The sequence below is a fragment of the Cervus canadensis genome, chromosome 28, assembly GCF_019320065.1.
Source record: "Cervus canadensis isolate Bull #8, Minnesota chromosome 28, ASM1932006v1, whole genome shotgun sequence".
Taxonomy (NCBI): Eukaryota; Metazoa; Chordata; class Mammalia; order Artiodactyla; family Cervidae; genus Cervus; species Cervus canadensis.
The window spans coordinates 14,491,058-14,517,980 of record NC_057413.1 but is presented as its reverse complement, the minus strand read 5'-3'; the positions used below and the strand labels follow the sequence as shown (position 1 = coordinate 14,517,980).

The 26,923-nt window shown below is 37.5% G+C and overlaps 1 protein-coding gene across 6 annotated transcripts in view; it reads right to left on the bottom strand.

The window, feature by feature from the left end:
• CDKAL1 (CDK5 regulatory subunit associated protein 1 like 1) overlaps positions 1–26,923 on the bottom strand; it is a 579,481-nt gene that overhangs the window by 376,546 nt on the left and 176,012 nt on the right. For all 6 annotated transcript variants that reach the window (XM_043449766.1, XM_043449768.1, XM_043449770.1 and 3 more), the window contains 2 exons: positions 23,327–23,375; positions 546–666 (listed from right to left, as the gene is read on the bottom strand). In XM_043449766.1, coding sequence (XP_043305701.1) covers positions 546–666; positions 23,327–23,375 — 170 coding nt within the window. The remainder of the gene's footprint in view (positions 1–545; positions 667–23,326; positions 23,376–26,923) is intronic.

Here is a 26,923-nt window from a genome sequence, read left to right as displayed (position 1 = left end):
AACTTCAGATCAACATGGAACTCAGAGTACTTGATATCCAGTCACAACGTGTATTTATTTGCAGTTTAAGGCTCATAAAAGTAACACTGAAAAACCTTCATTTCAGATAGTTAAGAATCAGAATATGGTTAGGATCTTGGACAATATTTACTATAAAATCCACTGAAAATAGTCAAAGATGATGGGTATAGTAACCATTTTACAGAATGAAATACACTTCTTAAAAAGATTTTATCCAAGGGCAGAGCTGAAAAATAAAATCCGTGTTTATAACCAAAAAGGAGAAGTTAGAATAATGTTAATTTTTTTTATTTTTTATCTTTATAAAGACAAAAACCCTTGCTGCAAATATAAGCGTAACTGTGTACAGGAAACATCTTAGAGGGAATGATATACAGGTATGATTCTTTAAAAAATTCATTTTTTATTTTTCTTTCCCATGGAAACGTTCCATTACTTTCCTATATCATATAGCCAGGAAAACAAACAAAAAAAAAAAACTAGAGTTACTGAATATTTAATGAGTAAGTGCAAGAGAAGCTTACCCTGTATTGATGGAAATGATTTCTATGAGTGGATTCTTCCTAATCTTCGGCAAATCCAATCGTGCTCCCCCCAAACGTTTTCCATTATCCTTTTTCTGACCCAACAGTCTCACAGAGTGACCTTCAAATAAAGCACATAAATATATGTAAGCATGAGTCAAATAACATCACTTTAATTTACTGCTTTCCACAAATGTGTTGATATTCGCATTTAACTTTTTCTTTTATGAAAACAAACAAAAATGACCCAGAGAAGAGTGTAGATATGATCATTGACCCTAAGTAATACTACCAAAGGGAAAGGCAGCTGTGGCCAAGTCCTCCAATCATAAGCGCCTTGCTTAGAATATTTGCACATTTATACTGCACAGATGAGAGAAATAGGAAAATCTTCAGAGTGTCATTCCACAGGTCTGAGTGGTCTCTAACACACACCAGATATGTACAGGAAGTAGGAAGGGTTCACTTGGGCACTGGTCCTGAAGGCCAAGTGCAAAAGCAGATCATCTGCTCAAGGCAAACTGTCAATCAAAGAAGTAAAAAATAAAAAGCTGAGATAAAATGACACGTGAGGTTTGGATTTTTAAGAAAAAAAGTTTTAAAACAATTTTTCAAAAATATTACAAAAGAATTAGAACACTAAGACCCATTAAAATTCTGAATTAACTGTAGACTTATAGATAAGTTGGAAGAACTGAACAAAGAATTTCCATCTGCTTGATATATCCTGATTATTATTTTCTGTATTTACTTTGCCATTTTATTTATATACATACATATGATTTTTTAATAATATCACTGAGGTACTCCTATATAACTCACCCATTGTACATACACAATTCAACAGTTTTAAATAAACTTACACAGCTGTACAGTCATCATGATCCATTTTTCGAACATCACCTCCAAAATTCCCTCAAGCTTATTTATAGTCTATCCCTGCTCCCATACCAAAGATACTACATTTTGTTAATCTATCAACCAGCTGATGAACATTTGGACTGTTTTATAATAGTGCTTTTTATAATAGTGCTTTTATAATAATGCTTCTATGAATATCTGAATACACATCTTCATGCAGATATATGTGTTCATTTCTCTTGGATAGATATCCAGGAAAATTGTGGGTTATGCTGTAAATTTAAATTTTATAAGAAAAAACTGTTTTTGAAAGAAGTGCTACCATTTTATATTCCACCAGCAATGTACGAGGGTTTGAGTTTCTGCACATCACCAAGACCTCATACTCTAACTTCTGAGAACAGCTATTCAAGTGGGCATGTAGTGGTATATTGTTGTGCTTCGAGTGACTCTGCACTCCATGATGATAATGATACTGAGCACCTTTTCATGTGACTAGCCAACTGCATTCCCAATTGGAAACATGTTGTGATGGTTAATTTTATACGTCAAGTTGACTGGGCCACAGGGTGCCCGGACATGTAGCCAAACACTATTTTGGGGGTGTTTGTGTCTTTGGGGGTGTTTCTGCATGAGACTGATATTTGAATTAGTAGATTTGAGTAAAGCAGATTGCTCAGCCTAACACTGGTAGGCATAATGCAATTAATCAAAGATTTGAATAGAACAAAAAGGCTGAGTAAGAGGGAGCTCTTCCCACCTGACTACTGAGCTGAGTAATCGGTCTTTGCCAGCCTTCAGACTCAGATTGAAATATTAGACCTTTTGGGGTCTCATGCCTTCCCAGTTTCCTACCAGAACTTACACCATCAACTCTCCTGAATCTCTGGCCTTTGGGCTTGGACCAGAACTTGGATCAGGTCTCTGGAGTCTTCACCTTGTTGACTATAGACACTGGGAATGCTCAGCCTCCTTGATGGTGGGAGCAAGTAACGTAATAATACATGCGTTTTTACACACACACCCACCCACCCACCCTACTGGGCTCTCTTTCTCTGCGGAACCCTCACCAATACACACACACACACACCCACACACACCCCTACTGGGCTCTCTTTATCTGGGGAACCCTCACCAGCGCAGGTATCTACTCTAGTATTTTGCCTATATTTTAGTTGTAGTGTTTGTATAATTACTGAATTATAAGAATTCTTTACATATTCTGGTTATATGACCTTTATGACATATATGATTTGTAAATATTTTCTCAGTCTGTGGCTTACAGTTTCACTTTCATGATAGCATATTTTGAAAACTGAAGCCTTTTTAAATTTAATGAAGTTCAACTCACCTATATTTTATTTTATAGCTCATGCTTTGGGTGTCATATCTAAGAACTCTTTGACTGGCCCAAGAGCCCAAAGATTTCTCCTACATTTTCTTCTACAAGTTTTATCATTTTCACTCTAATAATTAGGTCTAGGGCCCACTGTGTTACTTTGTTTTAATAAAGGTCTAACTTTATTTTTGCACACAGATATTCAACTGTCCCAGCTTCATTTCTTTTCCTTCTTCCTCCTTTGTGCTACTGTCATCACATATGTTAACATACACTGCTGTCAAAGTGTTAGTTGCTCAGTCGTGTCCGACTCTTTGCGACCCCATGGGCTGTAGCCCACCAAGTTCCTCTGTCCATGGAATTCTCCAAGCAAGAATACTGGAGACAGTAGCCAGTCATTCCCTTCTCTAAGGGATCTTCCCAACCCAGGGATCGAAGCTGGGTCCCCTGCATTGCAGGCAGATTCTTTACCATTTGAGGCACCAGGGAAGCCCTCAAATAGTTGTATAAACCCAAAAATATAATGCTAGAACATACAATTGCATGTTTTTTAAAATGTTAAAAATATCTATGTACAGAGTACAATATATTTACCCACATAATCACCACTTCTAGCACTCTTCATTTCCTCCTGGGAATTTCCATTTGGCACCATTTTCTGCCTGAAAAATCATCTTTAATATTTCTTGTAAACCAAAAAAAATTGTTATTTGGAAATGTCTTTAGTTTGCTGTTATTTGCGCAGGATACTTTTGTTAGATATAGAAATCTTAGTTGACAGTTTTGTTCTCTGAGCACCAAATGCATCACTCCACTGTCTTTGACCTCTGTTGCTTCTGATGAGAAGTCAACCATTAATCTTGTTGTTCTCCCACACATAGCATTAATATGTCATTTGTCTTATGCAATAAAGATTTTCCCTCTCTTTCAACAATGACTATGATGTGCATAGGTGCAGATCTCTGGGATTTTTCCACATGGAACTCACTTAGCTTTTTGGATCCAAAAGTAACAGTTTTCATCAACTTTGGGAAGTTTTCACCCAGTACTGTTAAAAAATGTTGTTGTTGTTGTTGTTATTGCTTTTTTACTGGATTCTTTTGTGACTCCCATGATGATACATCTGTTGGTGTGCCAGATGTCCCACTGGTCTCTGAAGCCTTTTTCATTTTTCATCTGCTCTCCTACCCAAGTCAGGTCTTTCTTTTAGTCTATCCACAAGTGTTCTTCTTCTGCCATCTCAAATCTGCAGTTGAGTCTCTCTAATACATGTTCCACTTCAGGTACTGTACTCTTCAACTCCAGATTTCCTACTGGTTCTCATATAATTTCCATTATTTTCTGATTCTTTATTCAAGTCACTGTCATCATTCTTTTCTTAAGACTTTTAACATCACTTCACTTAGTTCTATCAAGTCTCTGTCTTCTAAATCCAACATTTCTGGCCAAAGACAACTGATACTTCTGCTTGTCCCACCTTTATTATGATTATACTTGGTTTTGTTTTCATTTCACTGAAGCATAGTTGATTTACAAAGTTGTGTTTAATGTCTGCTACATAGCAAAGTGGCTCAGTTACATGTATATTTGGTTTCTTTGTATCCATTATAATATTTTATTAAATATTAGAAATTTTAGGTAATATATTGCAGCAATTCTCAATTCAGATTTATCCCCTAAAGGTTGCTGCTGTCTTTGTTTAGTAATTCATCTGGACTAAATCTATGAATTCTATGTCTCCACAATGAATGGCCATTGATCTCCCTTCTTGGTTTTCTTGTTTTTGGTTTTTTTTTTTGGCTTTTATGCCCCCAAACATAACTTTCTAGCAATCAATTCTGTATCTGCATAGCAAAGCTAAGGGAAGGACTAGTCAACATAGGCTCAAACACCTTAAGCCAGTAAAATTCCTAACTATGTGTTGTTGACTAGTCTGTGTGTGAGTTGAGAGCATTCAATGTTAGGGCCATTTTCAAGTCTGCCCCACCTTTTACCTTCTCCTGGACTTTTTTGGGTCCTCTCCCATCTTCTCAGGGTGTGCATGCAAGCTCCAGCAGACAGGTAAGTTTAAGTGGCTTGGGTCCACTCTGGTCCCTGCTGGGCATATGCACCCTCTAATCAACTTACAGTTTGTGAAGAGTTATCAAGCATCCTCTCTGTCTCACTTCCCAGAAGTCTCTGCTAAATCTGTGGCTAGTCTGTCTACTATTTCTGCTGAACAAGCTACAACTTCAGGTATATAGAGTCAGAGACACTCGATCCCCTACCTACCCTACCCCAACCTACTCACCACTAGTCACTTGCCATTAAAGTCTAAACAGTTTTCCAAGTCAACTAAGCCTTCTTGGTGTAGCAGTGAAGCTGCTGGTTTTCACAGCCTGCTCTGCCCTAGGTGAACAACCTTTCCTATGGAGCTGAGGAAAGAAAATAACAGTACCACCTTAGACTCACACTGTTCTTACCCAAAGCACAAACACCTTAGACTCACACTGTTTTTACCCAAAGTTCAGTTGTTTGCACAAAGAAACACTTCTCAGTTTGCTGACTGCTATTGGTCAATTTCCACAGTGCCAGAATAGATTGTTTTAGACCATTTGTCCAGTTTTATTGCTGCTTGTGGGAAGATTTGTTGACCTTCACATATGGTCATGCCACAAACTAATCAAAGCCAAATTTTTTAAAGCAATTATTTAAAATAACTTCAAATACATAATTAGCACAGATATAAGATTCATATAAGCAATTATATATATGTTTCATCATCCCTCAATTCAGAAAGATATATTGCTTAAACATCTCCTGTACAGACAGCTTTTCAGGACTAGAAGTAATAAAACCATTAGTCATAGCCTTTTTGTACTAATCACTTTAATAAGAAACATTAAGTACTTCATTTACTCTGAAAATTCTTGCTCTGGTGGAGAAACATAGCTCGACTCAGGCAAGCATTTGGCATACCAGATTTCACAGATTTCCAAGATAAGTTCAACTCTTCCATCACAAGTCCAGTTAATGAAGAGGTGAGCAAGATTGGCATGATAACATAATAGTTCTGAGAGATGCCAAAAGTTCGATAATGACTATGCAAAGGCATGCTATTTTCATACTAGCATGAGACAAATTTCATTATATCCTGCTGAGACTTCAGCAATATGAGCCCGTACTAATAACATTTGATAAATTATTCATCTCCACTATCTACATGCAAATAAAGGAACATATCTCTGCCTGATGATATAATGAGTTATTTTCCAATCCAATGATTCATTAAAGAGTGGCAGACCTAATAGTCTGGGTTTTTTTTTTAATTGAAAAAATATACTACACCAAAAATAAAGTAGGAAATAATATAAAAGCCCTTCATTATATCTGGCCAAAGATGAAAGAAAGGAAATTCAATCACATAATGATTACTAAAAATAAAAACAGGCTAGCAGTATAAAACTTTTATACCTGTTATATACCATCTCTTTTAAAAATCTTTTTGCAAACAGAATTGCTGCATCAAATTAACTCCTTATATCTACAGACCACAGAATAAAAACATATACTCTTAATATTAATACAAATCATTACCCATTATATGAGTAGGTATCAATACTACCCTCTAAAACAAACTGAAATTTGGCAAAATAAAGAATAAAACTGAAGATGTCTTAAACAAGGTTTTTCTGTAGGACAGAAAGATAGGAAAAAAGGACTCAGGAAAGGGAAACATGCTCAAGGAATAAAAATGTGGAAGGCAAAAAGGAAACTCTGAGAGCAAATTTATATTGAAAATGAACATGCTGTACTTCTGAAGGGACCAAGCCACATGGACCACCATTAGACACTCACACATGGCTTCTCTGTTCAATTCCTTCTGGATGATCACTGATGCCTAGCACTGTAACAGAAAGAGAATGCTGTTCAATGAATACTGATTTATTTTGTGACTACTGTGAAATTCATCACCCTTTGTGGCTAAATAGGAGGAGAGGAAGAAAAGAAAACAGGACAACAGAATTTGAAAGAAAAGCTGAGTGAAAATATTAATTTTTACATCATTTCAATGGGCTTCCCTGATAGCTCGGGTGATAAAGCATCCGCCTGCAATGCAAGAGACCGCAGTTCAATTCCTGGGTCGGGAAGATCCCCTGGGGAAGGGATAGGCTACGCACTCCAGTATTGTTGGGCTTCCCTCGTGGCCTAGCTGGTAAAGAATCCACCTGCACTGTGGGAGACCTGGGTTCGATCCCCGGGTTGGAAAGGTTCTCTGGAGAAGGGAACAGCTACCCACTCCAATATTCTGGCCTGAAGAATTCCATGGACTATATAGTCCATGGGGTCACAGAGTCGGACACAACTGAACAACTTTCACTTTCTCAATCACACATAGTAAGAGGAGGAAGTATTAACAGGAACAGTTGGAAACAATTATGCTCAGGGTGACCAGGTCAACTGATAATAATATAAGACCACTGAGGAGACAGAAATAAAGACATAAGTGATTAAAACAGAAATGTATGATTTTAATGCAAGGATGAAAAAAGAAGATTGCCTTATATGTAGAATGGGACACACTCAAATGTTCTATTTCCAGAGATCTTTTATCTTTCCAATTTTCAACGTAAATTCACATTTCATCTCCTTTAAATAATGGTCAAATATGTCTCAGTGGGCTTATTAACCATCTTTAATAAACATCTAAGTTGTTATTTACAAATGCCACATAAAATTCGTCCTGTTAAACCAAATTTAATTTTAAGCCTGCAGCTTTCAGCAGTTATTTATAAATCAGCTACAAAACCCTGATTCTGTGCTGGTTTTTACATTTGATCTAATTCAGTAAAGAAAGTTACTAAACCATTAGCTAAAATTATTACACATTACAAAGTATGGAACCTAAAGCTAATTTGCTTTTATAATTCACTATTTATGCATACTTGTGAATTCATAATACTGATAAACCTATATGAAAAAAGGCATGTTTTTGAACAATAATTGCTATACTTGTTGAATCAACATTCAATGTTGTTTGTGGCTTTTTCAAGAGCAAATAATCTTTTCCAAATCTCACAGGGCTAACTGCATTGAACGTTATTAGAGCTGAGGAAAAACATCCACCCATACATACTAGAAAACCCAATCTGTCGACATATCAGGAAGCAAATTATAATGGTAATTTACAAGCAGAAACGTACCAACCCCTGGAATATAAGTGTATATATAAACAGACACACACACAGTGATAGAAATAGAATTACCTACAAAATACAATTTATTAGTGAAACTATGTTTCCATATAAAAATCAAACTTCCCCCTCTGATTCTTCAAACTAAAGTGAATTGTACAAAAGCTTTAGAATATCATTACACATTAGAGAAGCACTGGTAATCTGGCAACTTGTATTTCAATTGTTTATTTCTTTTCCCTTTAATTTCTTTTTCTTCTAAAGGCTCTATAAACAGCCAGACTTTCCTTCAATATTTCATTCATTCCACCAAATCTTAAAGGTCATTCACCATTTCCTTAATATGTGACCACCCACCTCCACCACCACCAGAGAGGCCTCATGCCAAATTTTTTTCATCCCTTACTAACTGCTCTCACTTCACACATATTCAGTCCTATTAATAGACACTCAGAAGACCTATGTGAACCCTAAGCTCTGGGTCAGCCCACTGGAAAACTTCCAAATAAAGCAATCCAACACGATGCTGGGGACAGAGGGTAAGAGAAGACAGATATATACTCAAGCAAAAATTTCTAAAAACGAGTAAATGTGCTACAAACACAACTCTCACCTAAGTAAATACAGTCCCATCAACTTGAATATGGTTTAAGAAGATTAGAAAGCCAATGGTCAATTTACTCTGTTTTTCTACAGTACGCTTGGTGTTGTTTCTTGGCATAGACTCCAAAGGCTTTTTAACTACTTAATTACATAGAAAAACAAAAATTTGGCCAGAAGTTTGTCTCTACTCCAACCAATGTCATTCTTTAGAATGTAGGCTCCTCCCAAGAAAGCCAGCATTCTCCAATAGTAACACTTAGTAACTCTCTTGAAATACCATCATCTTAAGAGAGCAAAGTAAAACAAAGAAGTTGGGTTAAGTGAGAGAAGCAGCTAATCTAAGCTGGAAATTTTTACCTGAAATTCCAGAAATGACGCAAAAACATAAGATCAGTACAATTCAAGCGCCAATTTTAACTACTAAGATTTCAGCAATCATGAAAATTTTTAATATTAACTAGAACAATGACACTTAGGAAAAAAGACAATAAGAGAAGAATAGTAAGAATCAACTGTCCAAAAAGACAGAATTCAAAGCATGGATCAAAGTAAAAGTGAAGAAAGCCTACTAAGGTTCTGATGTTACCAGCATGCATTTTCAGAGTTTGGGGTTGGAGAGGAAGACAGGACAAGAGCAGAGTACAAAGTCTAACTCCCTCCCCACAAAGTTTGAGGGTTACTTAAGTATCAAAACTCTTGTTGCACAAAACTGTATTTATACTGTAATTATCATGATGTGAAACTAATGTATGATCTGGAACTATGGGGAGAAGGCAATGGCAACCCACTCCAGTACTCTTGTCTGGAAAATCCCAAGGACAGAGGAGCCTGGTAGGCTGCAGTCCATGGGGTCGCACAGAGTCGGACATGACTGAAGTGACTTAGCAGCAGCAGCATCTGGAACTATGGAAGATGTAAAGAGGAAAACATGTTGGAATGTAATGTTCTAAGGCAATTTTTTCTTTTATTTGCACACAGTTACTGGTATAACTAATGGCAACTATTTTAAAGTAATCACACTGGACAAAGAATACTTATAATAAACAATCTGCATAAGCAAGATATCTTCATTAATGGAGATACCCTCTGGAGGCAAACTACCAAAAGCACTTAATTGTATGTTTTAATTACCTCTTTTCCAGGTGGATGTATCTTTCATGACAGTGAGAGGTGACTTGTATGGTGCCAACTTATTTTTCACAATCTAAACCAAGTGTACATCAAAATACTCAAATGTCCAAGCAGTCCCATGTCAGTAACTCCACCTTAGTACTGACTCTTAAAAGAACTCAGGTCATTGGCTACAGTAGGCCCTCCTGAATTCCAAAGTAGCTCCAAGACTTTAATGTTTATGGCAGTAAAGCTACTGAACACTTCAGTTTCAATAAGTAAAGCACCCATGGCAGCAATGCAAAAACTTAATCATTGCTCATGCTCAAACCCATATTCCCCAAATTACTGTACCAGTAATGGAAAGCAGAGATAACAGACCTAATAACAGATGGCATTCAAGGTCCTTTAAAAAAAGGGAGAACGATATTATACAAGAATAGAGAACCTGAAAGCCACATTTACCTTTCAAAAACTGAAGCTCCAATCCCCAAGTCCAGTCACAAATGAACATGTCAAGTTCCTCCTGCTATTATTCAAATCATTATAAAATATGACAGAGGAGAGGTGGGAACAGTATAAAAGCAGCCTCAAAGGAAGGAAGGTAGGAAATGGGGCATCTGGCACTTGCTTATTGGCTTTAAATTCACACTTGTGGTCCTCAACCCCTTGTGACAGGCATTATCACTGCCTTTCTGCAGGAATGTGGACAGTGAAACAAGTATAGAAATGTAAGGAAAACAAAGAGGAAGCACATTTTATATCACAACACACTACACTAACGCACATGCATAACTGAAAAAAGTTCCAAAATGGTACAGATGAGTACAAAAATGCAGTATGTTTGAAATATTGTATCCGTATTTAGTACAACATAAAGACTCCCCAAATGCAAACACCCCGACCCCCAAAAACTAGTCTGTCCTGAGCCAGCACAGTGACTTCTGCCCTACAGGGACTTAAAGTCTTGAGGGAAACAACTTGTAAACAAATAACTGGAATGAAGAGCCAGAGGTGATCAACGTCTTTAAGCACGTTTTTAAGTGGTTCACCATGAGAGAGTGGTCAGCTTTCCTTAAAAAAGAAAAAAGATCAAGAAAGGCTTCAAGGAGAAATGACATGGTAGTGTGGGAGGCCAAGCAAGACAGGCGCCAAGTTACATACACTACTGCATGCATTTCCCAGCACATCTGGACCCCACACCACTAACACAGTGAGCACAGATCGTTGCTACAATTCCTGCTTGTTCACTTTCCACTTCTTAAAACCAGCCTATCACTAAAATCAGAATTCACTGAAAAGACTTATTAAGACTTGGCATAAAGGAGCTCCACTGTGAAAAACCACACCTTCAAAAATTAAATGTGTCTAAACATAGTTTACGAGGTAGAAATTATGTGGGTTTGAGATGCATTCTTAGTTCTAATCAGAAGACTGGCCAAACATTATTTTTAAAGCTTAATTCAAACCTTGAGTCTTGAATACTGGAGGGAAAAGAAAAACAACCTTAATTAAAGAAATTACAATTAATACTGATTATGAAATGTTAAAGACTGAAAGCTATCTACATCAAAATCCTCTGGTTACAGCTTCAATACTTATCTGGCCTAAACACAAAACTAGAATTTAGAACATAGGCTGTATCCTTAAAAAACATAGGAGGATTTTCTTGACCTAGTCATTTGACAGTAAAAACTATACAAACTGTGTTTAACTTTAAAACCCTCAAAATTACCCTTAAAAAAATACCCAAGAGAATGTTCTGCACAATCTCTTAGCCTTTTTTTTTTTTTGGTTAGATTAACTTTTTATTGGTTGCTTACAGTTAACAAATATGTGTACTCACTCATTTCCTAAATTAAATACCTTTACAACAAGATTAAGACTAAAATATGCTTTTCAGAATTTTTTTAAAAGATACAGCAAATCTTTATTGAAGTGAAGTGAAAGTCGCTCAGTCATTCCAACTCTTTGTGACCCCATGGACTATACATTCCATGGAATTCTCCAGGCTGGAATACTGAAGTGGGTATTCCCTTCTCCAGGGAATCTTCCCAACCCATGGATTGAATCCAGGTCTCCCACATTGCAGGTGGACTCTTTACCAGCTGAGCAACCAGCAAATCTTTATTAACTCCTTACCAAAAAGTTTTTTATGTTGGCACAAAATAAAATCACGTGCAAAACTGAGAAGGAGCGAGAAAAAGAAATCAAAGAGGGGAACAAGAGACGTAAAGGAACAAAATATGTGAGAGAATATGACAGGGAACTAGAGATAGGTGAGCCAGGACCTCAGTCAATAGTCAGGAGGGATGGAGATAATAAATAGGTCTCACTTTCTCACTTCTCTCCATTCAAGGTAAGCAGCTTAACAGAACTTGAGATTACAGGACTAGGTTTCAAATTATGGTACACTGCAATGTACCATAATTACGGTATAATCAGCAATGCCAGGGTTCCTGTGGAGTACAAATGAATTAACGTGTACGAAAGGGTAAGCTACAAAGAGCCAGAAAGAAGTTAATTACAGTTGCTACTGTAATTAATGCACTTGTAATCCTATCAAGACCTATAATGCAAACGACGTTTCTCAAAAGGAAGAAAGCAGCGAGATTTTTACAACTTTAAAGCACTGTAAGTTAAAGTCAGATTCCATTTATCTTTAAACCTCTGGAGGGCTAGGATATAGGTCACAAATAATTGCATTGATAATGATAATCAGGTTTTCAAATTTTTTTTTTAATGTATAAATCAAAGTAGATTCAAGGTCATCCCTCTCAGATCACTCACTAGCATTCTGATACAATTTCTTGGATATGAAGGAAGAGAAAGAAGCCAGAAGGAGGGCTCCAGGAACTGCACCTGGCCCTGGGTAAGTCTAAGCATGGGTGCCCGGACAGTCACCGCTATCTTCCCACCCCAGGACACCTGAGTGACAGGATCCTTAGCATCATACCAGTGACTCACAAGGCAATGAATCCAGGTGAGAGGCCACGTGGCAGAGTCTCCAGCAGCCCCTGGCTTCCCCAGGTTCAGATAAAAGACCCTGCCATCTTGCCATTCTGGCAAAGGGTCCCCCTCCCAGCAAACACTCTAGAGAATCACTGCTGCAAGTGATGTTCATGCCTTACATTAAATCCTCTCAAATTACTTTTCCCCCCCAGCAATCCCAGCCACCAAGATGCAAAATACCTGTCTCAAAGCCCCAAAATAAACACGCCCCAGGGTAGAACTGAAGTTGCTTTAGAGAAGCACGAAACTCTTAGGCAACACTGGGAAGTACACAGCCTGTCATCACCTAGGAGGGCGATACCAGGGAATGAAATAAGGGCAAAGGCCTGTGGGAACTGTCTTTACTCAAGACCCTTTTCACTGGAGAATATGAAGACACAGAGAAGAAAAATGCACAGTGTGTCTGCCACAAATGCCTTCAGATTCATTTTGTAAGTAAGACGACATAGGGGAAAAAAAGGAAAATCTGGCATGTGGAGATTAGTCTGCGAGAAAAAGCTACTGACATTACAGTAACTTTTGTTAGAGATCACTGTCCAAAATGTCACCATTGCCTTCTAATGACAGGCTCGGAAGCTCAGTTTTATATTGTAGACTCCCAACACTCCTAAAATTTCCGAGTTGAAGGGACCTACCATGTCCTACAATTTACAGCCCAGGAAATGGAGAACCAAGGAGCTTGTGTGGGTTGTTAAACACGAGACTGTGAGCAGCAGAGCCAAGTATTTCAGCATAACCCTGCATAGTCTCAATCAATGATTCTCACCCATTACAGCACCAGACTTCAGGGCAGCTTAAAGAAATGGTGCACTTGAATTTTCAGAGTTACAATAAAGATTTCATGTGTTAGAAAGCATCTTTTATGAAGACATTTCAATTACTATTTCTTTCTTACTCAATACAGCATATGCTTTGTTATAGTAGTACTGATTAAGTTTCTGCTTAAAAACCCATCCATAGTTGATCTCCTAACTGGAGATTCTGCAAATGAATTTTTCCATCCTCTAACTAGTAAGTAAGTGAAATTGGTCTTTATTCTTGCAGTCTCCAAAGTAATGGCTGCACATATGCTGTATGCTTTGTAGAGGGTTATGGGATGAAGTTTTCAAAGAAAATATGTGCATCTCCAAACATTAGATACAAAACTTTAAACTGTTCAAGAAAAAGAGAGGATCAGATTTCAATTTCTTGTCCAGTAACATCTGAGCCATCAAATTACTCTATGTGGCCAATTTTCTCACTTGTCTGTGATATATGATTTTGCTGGCAATAAAATGTTTTTAAGAAATTTTTCAAAGATGTCAAAATTTCATGTATAGTTTTGCTACTGGAGTTTTAGATAGTGCACCTCTAACATGACCTGGTTTTTCACTTTGTATTTCTATTTTTATAGAACTCAGCAATAAAGTACTAAAGAAGAATTACCAATACAATTTACTATTTTGTTGACAGTCATATTGGAACAGACAACACCACAATCAACCTACAATTTTACTCTCTATTTAAAAAATGTAATAAAGCTGATAGAATTATTCAATAGTCTCAACTATTCTTGCCACATTTTACTAAACAAAAATAGTAGAGTCTTTAAATGAAGACAAACTTTTCCAAATAGTAAGAAAGCACATATACACATGCAGAGTATAAAAGCAGTGTACCGCCTGCTAATTCTCTAAAAAGATAGTTACAATAAAAAAACCTAAGTACACTGAAGTTTTTTTAATTATATTAATTTTAAGGACTTCTATGAGACCCTCAAAATAGGATTAATTGATCTACTTGGCATTACTGAAGAAAGTAGCGAAGTGAAGTGAAGTCGTTTAGTTGTGTCTGACTCTTTGCGACCCCATGGACTGTAGCCTACCAGGCTACTCCGTCCATGGGATTTTCCAAGCAAAAGTACTGGAGTGGGTTGCCATTTCCTTCTCCATAAAGTAAACAGAAATTGGAACTACAGGACTCAGAAACCTTTATATCTGAGAATACCAAATACTTGAAAAGAAAATTATTAATCTACAGACATGAATAATGTGACTGATGTTCACACTTTATAAACTGTTTTAAGGTGAACAGCACTCACAAAAGTTTAGGCTACAATAATGCATTTTTAGAGATTTCAACAATTTGCAATCTGCCAAGTCAGTATCAAACTTTGCAGAGTTAACACGTAAGCCTAATTTTCACAGCAGGCAAGTCCTTGTTAATATTTAAACAAGGAAGGATGGAGCTGCTTTACCAGACAGATCACTGAGACCACAAACACATGGGCTGGGTCATGGGAAGCCTGAGAAGTTCAAACTTAAAGTAATTTCCTTTCCTTGTTTTGAACAATCAAATCCAGTGAACCATTATAATAGTTATGTGAAAACTACGTTACAATCATCAACCTAACGAACTAATCAACACTATGCACCCACCCCACTCCGGAATAAAGAAATCAAAGTTAATGAAACACCCAAGTCTTCGTATCAATAAATCCCATTATCAGTGAAAGAAAGTGAAAGAAAAGTGAAACTGAAGTCGCTCAGTCGTATCCGACTCTTTGCGAACCCATGGATTGTAGCCCACCAGGCTCCTCTCTCCATGGAATTCTCCAGGCAAGAATACTGGAGTGGGTTGCCATTTCCTTCTCCAGGGGATCTTCCCAACCCAGGGGTCGAACCCAGGTCTCCCGCACTGTGGATAGACACTTTAACCTCTGAGCCACCGTACCACAAACCTTTATAAAGGTTTATAAACATTCACAAATTATCAGTGAAGGTAGCTGCAAACCATAAGAACATGCATCTCTGAATAGAAAATATAAGTGATGAACATACAAAAGGAGTGTAATTTAATTAACACAACCAAAACATACAAAACACTGAAGTTAGCATAGTAGAATTCACCTGGGAAACATACTTATGCATTTGAGTTTTAAAAGCTTTAATGGCAGAAAAGTATTTGACCAACTTAAAGTTCTTTACCTACTTTTATTTTCAAAAATAAACATGACTATTTCCCATGTTTAAAGAAGACTCTTGGGAGAGCATCTATTGGCTATTTTTGAAGCAGATAAATAATACTGGGACTGCTTATTATTTCTGTGGCTAGAAACAGGATTGATAATTTATAAAGTTATAGATATCCAGACAAGACATGCTAGTTTCCTCTCACAAACAGTCCTATCCAGTCATTATTCCAAACCATCTATTACAGAATAAAGTGATGTGAAGAAATCAACTTACAGTCTTATGGGAGAACTTTGCTGTTTGGGGCCATAAAGAAATTTGCTTGGTCTTATTTCTAAAACTACTATGATTTGAAAAATGCTATCTAAAAGACATATGATGAATAAAAAGTTCATTCTAGGACATACAAGAAATATAGAGGACAAATAAGTAAAGGTAGAGGACTATGGTTATTCGGGGAAACTAAAGGAGAGGAGAGAAAGGAAAGAGGATGGAAAGAACATTAACTGACACATCTAAGGAGGTAAAAATGCAATGCTTACCAACCTGTAATCACAGGTTAATACAGAACATACAGGTAAAACAAATAGGCTCATGAAAAAAAGAAAGACTGCAATAAATTTCTGGCTCCTTTAGTTCTCAAAAGGCAGAAGTTATCACCTATCTCATTGCACCAGTGAGACTGGAAAGTGTTCACAACATGTAGAACCAACATCCACCTTTTTCCACTATATTCAGACTATAGTAACTACATCAGAGATAACATAAAACGATAGGCTGTGTAGGAGTGTCCTTTCAAAGCATATTTTGAAAAATCAAGAAAATTATTTTACTGAAAAGCAAATACTGAAAAAGCAGCTGTGATCCAATTCTATGTGTGATCCAATACTATCCCAGGTGTATGAGGCTACTTATCCAAGCTCAGGTCACTTGCTTATTAAGTTTGAAACATCTTCAAGAAAATCTCCACTGGACTTTGTAGGGAGGTTACTCAGTCATTAACACTGGTAAAACCATACTTGAGACAGTTCCGTCTTGCAGTTTCAATTTACAAAAAGTTTATATTCTAAATCAGTAACAAATGCAAAGTACAGTTCTGACAGAGTAAAGATTAATAGCAATGTGTTAAATAAGAAAGAACTGTTTGGTGAAGTACCCTGGGAATTCAGGTCAGTCTAATCCAGGACCACATCAATTACCAAGAAGTCAGAAGAAATGGAAAATCAATTAAACTTGCAGATTGTACCGTACTGGAAAGCTTTGAATTACTAACACTGGAGGCATCTGGAATTAGACTAAATAAAATACCAGCAAAACATATAAAACAACAGAGGCCTCTTTTACTAGAGACTGATGAGGGAAGAAATACGACATAACAGCAAAAACATTTTTTCTATTTTCAATATGTAATATTTATTTGCAATCATTTATCTTAAGCTACCTGGTTAGGCTATCTTTTACAAAAATGAGAACATTTTTTAAAGATTTTTTTTGTTTAGAGGACTTCATATATCAGAAAAAATGCTTAGATTTGTGTTTCCTCCAAAGCTTTTGTACCAAAAAGGGGGTGGGGTGCTTTAATGATCATGTGAAACATGACTAAGGTGCAATGAGTATTTTTTTAAAGAAATGTAAATCCTTTAAATACTATACTCCTTCTGATAGCTTCAGCTGCATATTTTGTTGAACTGTGAAGATGACACAGAAGAAAATCCTAAAGTCATCATAATCTGGTCTCTCCTAAAGCAAATGATATATAGGATGGTATTTTCAGGCCACTAGTGTTAAACATTGTAAGTCTTTAAGCGTTAACTTGAATTCTCCATTTTCCTCCAACCAAGAGAGACATAAAAGGAATATGCTTTATATGGTTTTACTATAATTATTTGGGTTGGCCAAAATATTCATTTGGGTTTTTCTATAACATCTTACAGAAAATCCTGAATGAACATTTTGGCCAACCCAATACAATAGATTTAAATATCTGTCACCAAAGTGTCTTATTAATATGTTTTTTAAAAAATTATTTCCTATAATGTAAAAACAATGCAAACAGGCTGTGGTAGGAGCTGTGTGTCCAAACCCCCATCAAGGAAGACATATGAAGGGAGCCGTACAGGAATCAAATGTGGAAACAAGACAGTTACAGCAGAATCCCCTAGTCAGCCTATATTCCATCTGGCCCTTCTGGGCAGAGCCTTCTTCTCCACGGAGCATTTATCAACCAGGGTCCCAGCAAAGCAGATGGCACACTGCATAATGGAAGAGATTTTAATAAAGGCGCTAATTACTAAAGTTTGGCAAGGTTAGGAAGACCAACAAGAGACAATGCAAGAGTCTCAGGCAAGCAACAACAGGGTGCTGTTTCCAGCCTTGGGCCTGAAAAAGCAGAGGAAAGGAAGAGTTACAGGAACCAGGAGAAAAACAGATGACTAGAGAGGGCCACCTGATAGGAGGTATGACCTTCGGGTTAGGATGAGCAGGAAAGAAGGAACTGAGAGAAGGGAATGAATCCTCCCATCTCACACTTCTAACAAGAGAAATGCAACTAGACAGTGGGTAGCAAGGATCCTACCAATGTAGTCCACACAGGTCTGCCTCCATGGACAGACGTCGAGGTGGGGAAGGGCAGGGAATGGGTCTGGTCAGCAAACAGAACTTCTCTGCTTATGTGTAAGTTCCTAAAATGAACGTAGAGCAAATTGAAAATAATATACAAGACACATCAAACACTGCAGTTGTCTGGAGCAAAAGGTTTAGTGTGAAAGTAATGGAAGAAACAGTGGAAATGGTGGAAGAGGCAGAAGTCACCAGTTAACTTGGTAGGTAACAGGCAACCACGGAAGGTACACGTGCAGAAGAGGAAAATATTTCCAGAACATGAAGGCCATATACACAGTCCAATTGAAAGGAGCATCTCTGCTATTGAAGGTCAGTTAGATTATTCCAGCAGCCTGAGTATTAAGGAGGTAGAAATAAATACACAAGAATTTTCCCCTAGTATACCCCAGGTATCGTAAAAGTCTTATCCATTTAATCCTCTCCATTTTAAACTGAGCCTCAGAGAAATAACTTACTGAAAGACAGACAGGAAATAGTTAACTGTTACAAGGACCACATTATTTCACTAACTTGTGCTGTCTTAAGGAAAGTAAGGATTGGCAGAAGAAATAGCGAAGAATGGAAAAATCAGGCCCAGATTTCCATTCACCAGAAGATCTCAGATGAGTCACATAACTTCTTCCTAGATCAGCTTCCTGATCTGCAAACTAAGGACGTCTACCAAAATTATTTCTTCTGTCTCTAAAATTCTCTTGTTGTATTCAGTTCAGTTCAGTCACTCAGTCGTGTCCAACTCTGCAACCCCATGGACTGCAGCATGCCAGGCCTCCCGGTCCATCACCAACTCCCAGAGTTTACTCAAACTCAAGTCCATTGAGTCAGTGATGCCATCCCAACCATCTCATTCTCTGTCAGCCCCTTCTCCTCCTGCCTTCAATCTTGCCCAGCATCAGGGTCTTTTCCAATGAGTCAGTTCTTCACATCAGGTGGCCAAAGTACTGGAGTTTCAGCTTCAACATCAGTCCTTCCAATGAATATTCAGGACTGATTTCCTTTAGAATGGACTGGTTGGATGTCCTTGCAGTCCAAGGGACTCTCAGGAGTCTTCTCCAACACCACAGTTCAAAAGCATCAATTCATCGGCACTCATCTTTCTTTATAGTCCAACTCTCACATCCATACATGACTACTAGAAAAACCATAGCTTTGACTAGACAGACCTTTGTTGGCAAAGTAATGTCTCTGTTTTTTAATAAGCTGTCTAGGTTGGTCATAGCTTTTCTTCCAAGGAGCAAATATCTTTTAATTTCATGGCTGCAATCACCATCTGCAGTGATTTTGGAGTCCCAAAAAATAACATCTGTCACTATTTTGACTGTTTCCCCATCTATTTGCCATTAAGTGATGGGACTGGATGCCATGATCTTACTTTTCTGAATGCTGAGTTTAAAGTCAGCTTTTTCACTCTCCTCTTTCACTTTCAAGAGGCTCTTTAGTTCTTCTTCGCTTTCTGCCATAAGGGTGGTGTCATCTGCGTATCTGAGGTTACTGATATTTCTCCCAGCAATCCTGATTCCAGCTTGTGCTTCATCCAGTCTAGCATTTCTCATGATGTACTCTGCATTTAAGTTAAATAAGCAGGGTGACATTGTACAGCCTTGACGTACTCCTTTCCCGATCTGTATTACTAAGATTTAAATCCTCAGCCTTCCCATCCTCAAACCAACCTGCCAGTGAATACCCACATCAACTCCACATCAACTTCATCTTCAACTCAACTCTTGCTGTAGACTATCAAAAACTCAACTACAATCTCTCCAATAAATCTTTAGCAAAACTCTTCAGTGACAGGCTATCCCTAATTAAACCAACCTGGAAGTGATAAGCCTTCTGTGATTCTGTGATACAGAAATATATAACCATCCCTCATTCCTGGTACCAATTTCCTAAAACTCTTATTATTTCCTGAGTGACAGCAGTGGGAGGGGCATCTTTTGTTATTCATAATAAGCTCCTTTCAAGCAAATCTGAATCTGTACTAATGAGTTAACTCCTGGAGCAAAGAGGCTGGTTGGTATCATCCCTGATGACATATTATGTGAAGTATCTTTTCATATGGTTATTTTCCACCTGTGTATCATTGGGGACGTTTCTGATATAGTCACTGGCCCATTTCTTCATCAGGTTGTTTATTTTTCAACTGCTGGGTTTTAAGAGGTATTCTGTGTAATTAAGCTTACAGTTAATCAGGTATGTCTTTTGCAAAAGTCTATGGATCATCTTCCCATTCTCTCAATGCTATCTTTTGCAGAGCAGAAGTTTTTAATTTTATCGAGGTTCAACTCATCAATTATCTTTCACAAACAGTCCCTCTTTGGTATATCATCTAAAAAGTCATTGCCACAACCATAGTCTGCTAGATTTTTCTCCTGTCTTCACTGTCATTTAGTTTTTTTAAAATATAATTTAGGGACTAGTATATGCTTGATGGGCTTCCAAGATGTTTCAGTGGTAAAGAACCTGCCTGCTAATGCAGCAGAAGTAGGTTCGAGCCCTCGGTTGGGAATATTCCCTGGACAAGGAAATGGCAACCAACTCCAGTGTTCTTGCCTGGGAAATCCCATGGACAGAGGAGCTTGGTGGGTTACAGTCCACAGGGTCACAAAGAGTCAGACACAGCTGAGTGACTAAACAACAACAACAGTATATGCCAGGTACTCAAGACAAACAATAGAATCCTCAAGCATCCTGAAACACTACTTTCAAGAGTTCAATTGAACAACTGTTAAGGTAGTGATTCTCAACCAGGAGAGAGCAGAGCAGTCATAGTATAGTGTGAATGGAGTGGCAAATTTAAGAGCAGGGGCATCACAGTCATAATGCTTAGATTCAGATTCCAACTCCGTCATTTACTACCTGTATACCCCTGTGTCCAAACTTTCTCTTCTGAAAAATGAGGAAAAACAGATGTACCCACTTCACAGCACTGTTGCAAAATACTGAAATGGCTTACTCCATGCTTAGTACAGTGCCTGTCATTCTGTAAGTGGAAGCTATGGTACATATACACAATGGAATATTACTCAGCCATTAAAAAGAATTCATTTCAATCAGTTCTAATGAGATGGATGAAACTGGAGCCCATTATACAGAATGAAGTAAGCCAGAAAGATAAAGACCATTACAGTATACTAACACATATATATGGAATTTAGAAAGATGGTAATGATAACTCTATATGCAAAACAGAAAGAGAGACACAGATGTACAGAACAGACTTTTGGACTCTGTGGGAGAAGGCGAGGGTGGGATGTTTTGAGAGAACAGCATCGAAACATGTATATTATCTAGGGTGAAACAGATCACCAGCCCAGGTTGGATGCATGAGACAAGTGCTCGGGCCTGGTGCACTGGGAAGACCCAGAGGGATCAGGTAGAGAGGGAGGTGGGAGGGGGGATCGGGATGGGGAATACATGTAGATCCATGTCTGATTCATGTCAATGTATGACAAAACCCACTACAATATTGTAAAGTAATTAACCTCCAACTAATAAAAATAAATGGGAAAAAAATAAATAAATAAACCTTAAAAGATTGCGTTGAGGTATGGTTTGAAAAAAAGTTTCAACATTATCACTGCCTCAAAGTTTTAATCCTGACACTTCATTTTATCTCAGAATTTCAAGGAAGACTAATATATAAGTCTAAAATTCTCATATTCTGTGGGCACCTAATAAATTATATAAATCTGGACCATAAAGAAGGCTGAGTGCCCAAGAATTGATGCCTTGGAATTGTGGTGCTGGAGAAGACTTTTATGAGTTCCTTGGACAGCAAGGAGATTAAACCAGTTAATCCTAAAGGCAAACAACCCTGAATATTCTTTGGAAAGACTGTTGATGAAGCTGAAGCTTCAATACTTTGGCCACCTGATACAGACAGGCAACTCAATGGAAAAGACCCTGATGCTGAGAAAGATCAAAGACAAAGAAGGGGCCAGCAGAGGATGAGATGGTTAAATAGCATCACTGACTCAATGGAGATGAATTTGAGCAAACTCCAGGAGACCGTGGGGGATAGAGGAGCCTGGCATGCTGCGGTCAACAAGGTCGCAAAGAGTAAGACACAACTTAGCAACTCAACAGCAACAGTAAATTAAAGATTCAAAATTAATGAATAACAGCATGTGGAAGGTAGTAAATACAATCCATCAGGAAAAGTATGTGGTTAAAAATCTCAACTTTGTGGAAGCAGACTTTAAAAAAAAAAAAACCACAAAATTTGCATTTATTAGAAAAATGGTTAAAATGTTAAGTGAGAGCCTCAATTCACTTAATATTTTAATATCATATTATCAGTTTTCATTTGTACTAATCTAACAGAAGTAGACTATAAATATTTACAAATTAATCCACAGAATTAAGAATGGTTTATTCCTCAGTGGCTTCAATAAGAATCTATTTCAAAGAATACTGGCTAATAAAACAATCAAAGGATAATCCCATTTTCTGGTGTAACTACAAAAATTACATACAGAAGAGAAATCAAAATTGAGTACTACATTTAACAGTACTTTCAGAAGAAATAACTACAACTAATTACATGATATAAAAACAAACAATGTCAATTGTACCTCAATAAAACTGAAAAAAGAGCAAATAAAGCCATTTCCTTAATTTAAGATTAAATCCTGTCTTCCTGATTCCAGATTCAAATTAAGTCTATTTTACACTAAAATAAAAACATGATTTATAAGCCAACCAAACATATGCCTCCCATATTGGACTGGTCAATGCATGAAGCAGGCAAGGACAAAATTTTATGATATTTGTCCAATAACTTTCATAAAAATGCTTAACAAGTGTTAACTAAGTATAGTACCTTCATGATATATTTCAAACATATACATTACCCCACTCATAACACCCCCTAGTACTACTCCTCAGATGAAATCACTTTATGGTTTGATGAGTAGATACCAAGTGTTAGCCATTTATCCATAGTTGTTCCATAGTGTTTTTTCCCCCTTACAAACTATGAGATAGGTGACAGATAAAGTAACAGACCTGTCTCTTGATTTTTTTCTATACATCATCAATTCACTTAGATCTACTTCATCTATGATACAGTTCAAACAATATACACATTATCTCACTTTCAACATTTACCTTTAATTGTTTCCTCCACAACTTCTACTACACGATCTATCTGTTGAACCTAAAAAGAAAACAAACTGTCAGGCAAGCAATATACATGCAAAAGAAACATTAATTTTTGTTTATCCTTCTGCTTGGGTCAAGAGAACACATTTTGAAACACATAAATGCAGGTCTTCTTTAATTAAAGCATTTGAAGATAGTATAAAAATACTCTATATTGTTTTGTGTTACAATGAAGTATAAAATTATCACTCACCACCCTACAATTATAATTAAAGAAATCATATTACATTTAAATAAACTGCCTGGAGTTCAATTAGAATAGCCTATCAAATATAAACTCAGCACATCCTGAGATATAAACTGCAGTTTAATTAAAACATGTATCTTCACACAGAGCTTCAAGGAAAATAGCATAATATGACAACCTACAAAAAAGGACTTGCTGGTATTAAGAAGATCTCCTTCAAATCTGATGCTTTATTATTTTAACACGGAAACCCCTTTTAATGAATTTCTACCATGTGATGAGCACTCCGCTCAGGTCCGTGGAATACAAAATCAAATAACGGCTCCTGCTCCAGACACCAGTGACTAAAGATTTCCCAGGGTGCCATGGGAACACAGAGGGAAGGCATTAATAATAAAAGATGTCTGAGTAATCCAGCAGTGCTTAGTGGGAACCAAAGGTGACTCTTGCGGGATAAACAGGATTAAGATAGAAGCCCACTAAGGGGATTCAGAAGAGTGGCTACAGTTTGGAAGGAAAATGAAAACAAGCAAAGATTGTAGCCCAAGAAGCAAGAAGGAGAGCAAGACAAGTAAGTAAGAATAGGTCATAAGCTGATATTTTTTTCTACATTTAAAATCCTCAAAATCATTATTGTTCTATTACAAAACAGAAATATTAAAGAGAAATAAAGTAATTTGTAACACTCTCCATTTCCACTCCTTAGATGAAATCACTCAAAATGGTCTGATGAGTAGATACCAACTGTTAAACATTTATACATAGTTCTGTTCCATAGTGTTTTTTCCCCTTACAAATTATGAGAGAGATGACAGATAAAGTAACAGAACTGCACCTTGACTTTTTTTCTAGACATCATCAATACACCTAGATCTACTTCATTCATTTTTCTAGTGCCTATTATCTTATGTATGGATATAAAATAATGTGGAAAGCAAAGAGGAACTAGAGCCTCTTGATGAGGGTGAAAGAGGAGAGTGAAAAAGCTGGCTTAAAAGTCAACATTCAAAAAAGGAAGATCATGGCATCTGGTCTCATCACTTTGTGGCCAATAGATGTCCTGGATGTGGAAACAGTAACAGATTTCATTCCCTTGGGCTCCAAAATCACCGCAAACGGTGACTGCAGCCATGAAATTAAAAGACGCTTGCTCCTTGGAAGAAAAGTTACGACAAACCTAGACAGCGTACTAAAAACCAGAGACATTACTTTTCCAACAAAGGTCTGTATAGTCAAAGCTATGGTTTTTGTAGTAGTCATGTACGGATGTGAGAGATGGACCATAAAGAAGGCTCAGTGCTGAAGAAATGATGCTTTGAACTGTGGTGCTAGAGAAGACTCTAGAGAGTCCCTTGGACAGCAAGGAGATCAAACCAGTCAATCCTAAAGGCAAACAACCCTAAATGTTCATTGGAAGGACTGATGCTGAAGCTGAGGCTCTGAATACTTTGGCCATCTGATGTAGAGAGTCGACTCACTGGAAAAAACCTCGATGCTGGGCAAGATAGAGGGTAAGAAGACAAGGGGGCAACAGAGGATGAGATGGCTGGATGGCATCACCGACTCGATGGACATGAGCTTGGGCAAACTCAGGGAGACAGTGAAGGACAAGGAAGTGTGGCGTGCTGCCATCCATGGGGTCACAAAGAGTCAGACGTGGTTTAGCAACTGGACAACAGCAACAATCCACACATTCCCCTACTGATGAACATTTCCGTTATTCATCTTTCATTATTATACAAAAACGTCACAATAAACCCAACTGAAACAAGAAGAACCTTTTAAAAACACTTTATTAAATCTCTTTGAAACATTCTTCTGGCCTCAGTGCCTTATAGGAAATAAGGGAAGACGTGTGAGAACACACTGAAGCCAGCCCCACCTGTGATCACTCAGCCTAGCATGATGGCGGTGCTAACAATAATTGCTGGGAAACTGTCAAAGGCAAAGTAAATCTCAAAGTTAGATCTTCACTCCTCAACAAACCTACCTAACTGGAGATGGATGTGTCCACCTAGAACCACTGGAACCATCAAGCTTGGTTATAAAAGAAATCCACATGGCTTCCTTATACTAATAGACTGTGATCAAAGCTGAGATAGCAGAGAGTTCAAAAAGGAAGAAGTAGCCAACAGTGTCAAATGTTTCAGAGGTAACAAGTAACATAAAGAGTAAAGTGAGTATGTCTGATTTAACAATAAGGGTGTCAATTAACCTAGGAGAAACAGTTCATTAATCATGGATCATAAGAAAATGGTGACAGCTAATTTAGATGATGCTTACTAAAAGCCAAGTAGAAAAAAAGAGAAAGAGGACACCTGTAGCTAAAAAAAAAATAATTGAGTATATACGTGTTAGTGTATTAATCCTTTTTTTCCTTCTTTCTTTCCTTTTTTAAAGTATACATGCTAAGTAGAGAAGGGGCATAGGGAAAAAAGAAATGGAGGCAGAAGAAATAACTAACAGAGCTAGGTCCTTCAGGAGGCAGAGAGAGTAAGATCCAAAACACCAGTAGAGACACAAGCCCAGCATGGGAGAGGGGCCAAGTCGTCCTCCTCGGAAACAGGGGGTTAGGAGTGAAGCATGAAAACAGATGCTATTATTCTTGTAGAAGCCAGAAAATACTAAGCAAGATTCCCATCTGTTGGCCTCAACTTCCTACATGAAATAGAAGTTCATCTGCTATGAGAGAGAAAGAATATTGTTAAATAAAAACACAGTGGATGTTTAAAATACGTGTTAAAAGGTTTAGTACCTGTTAAAAGAAGTAAAGACTAGAAATACATAAAAATTGCCAAAGTACTGAGACCCCAGTTGAAACACGGTACTGAAACACCATGAACTTCTAACAGGGACTCCTTGTATAGGTGTCATTTTTCCCAGGGCCCAGCAATTCTTCTGCAGGAACTGAACAGTTAAATTAACTGATCCAAGGTTTGTTCATTCTATCATTCATTCATTCACTCATCATTTATTGAACATCTAACATATGTGATGAACAATGAGTCCGAGCAAACTCTGGGAGACAGTGAAGGACAGGGAAGCCTGGCGTGCTGCGGTTCATGGGGTTGCAGACAACTTAGTAACTGAGCAACAACAACATGTGTGAGGAAGGTTCAAAAGGCTGAGGAAAGAGCATGGAGAGATTTACAGGATGGACATGAAGGATACAGAAAAAAGGGAACTAACTATGCCTGTGGAGAAGATGATACTTCAAGTACAGGGTGCAGAGCAGAGCCAGGAAGGAGAAACAAAGTGGCTGGGCATTAGAGAAACCAAAGAAAGAAAGGAGGATGGGTAAGAGGGAGAGAGGACAGAGAGAGAGAAGAAAAAGAGAACAGGAGGTGATAATAGAG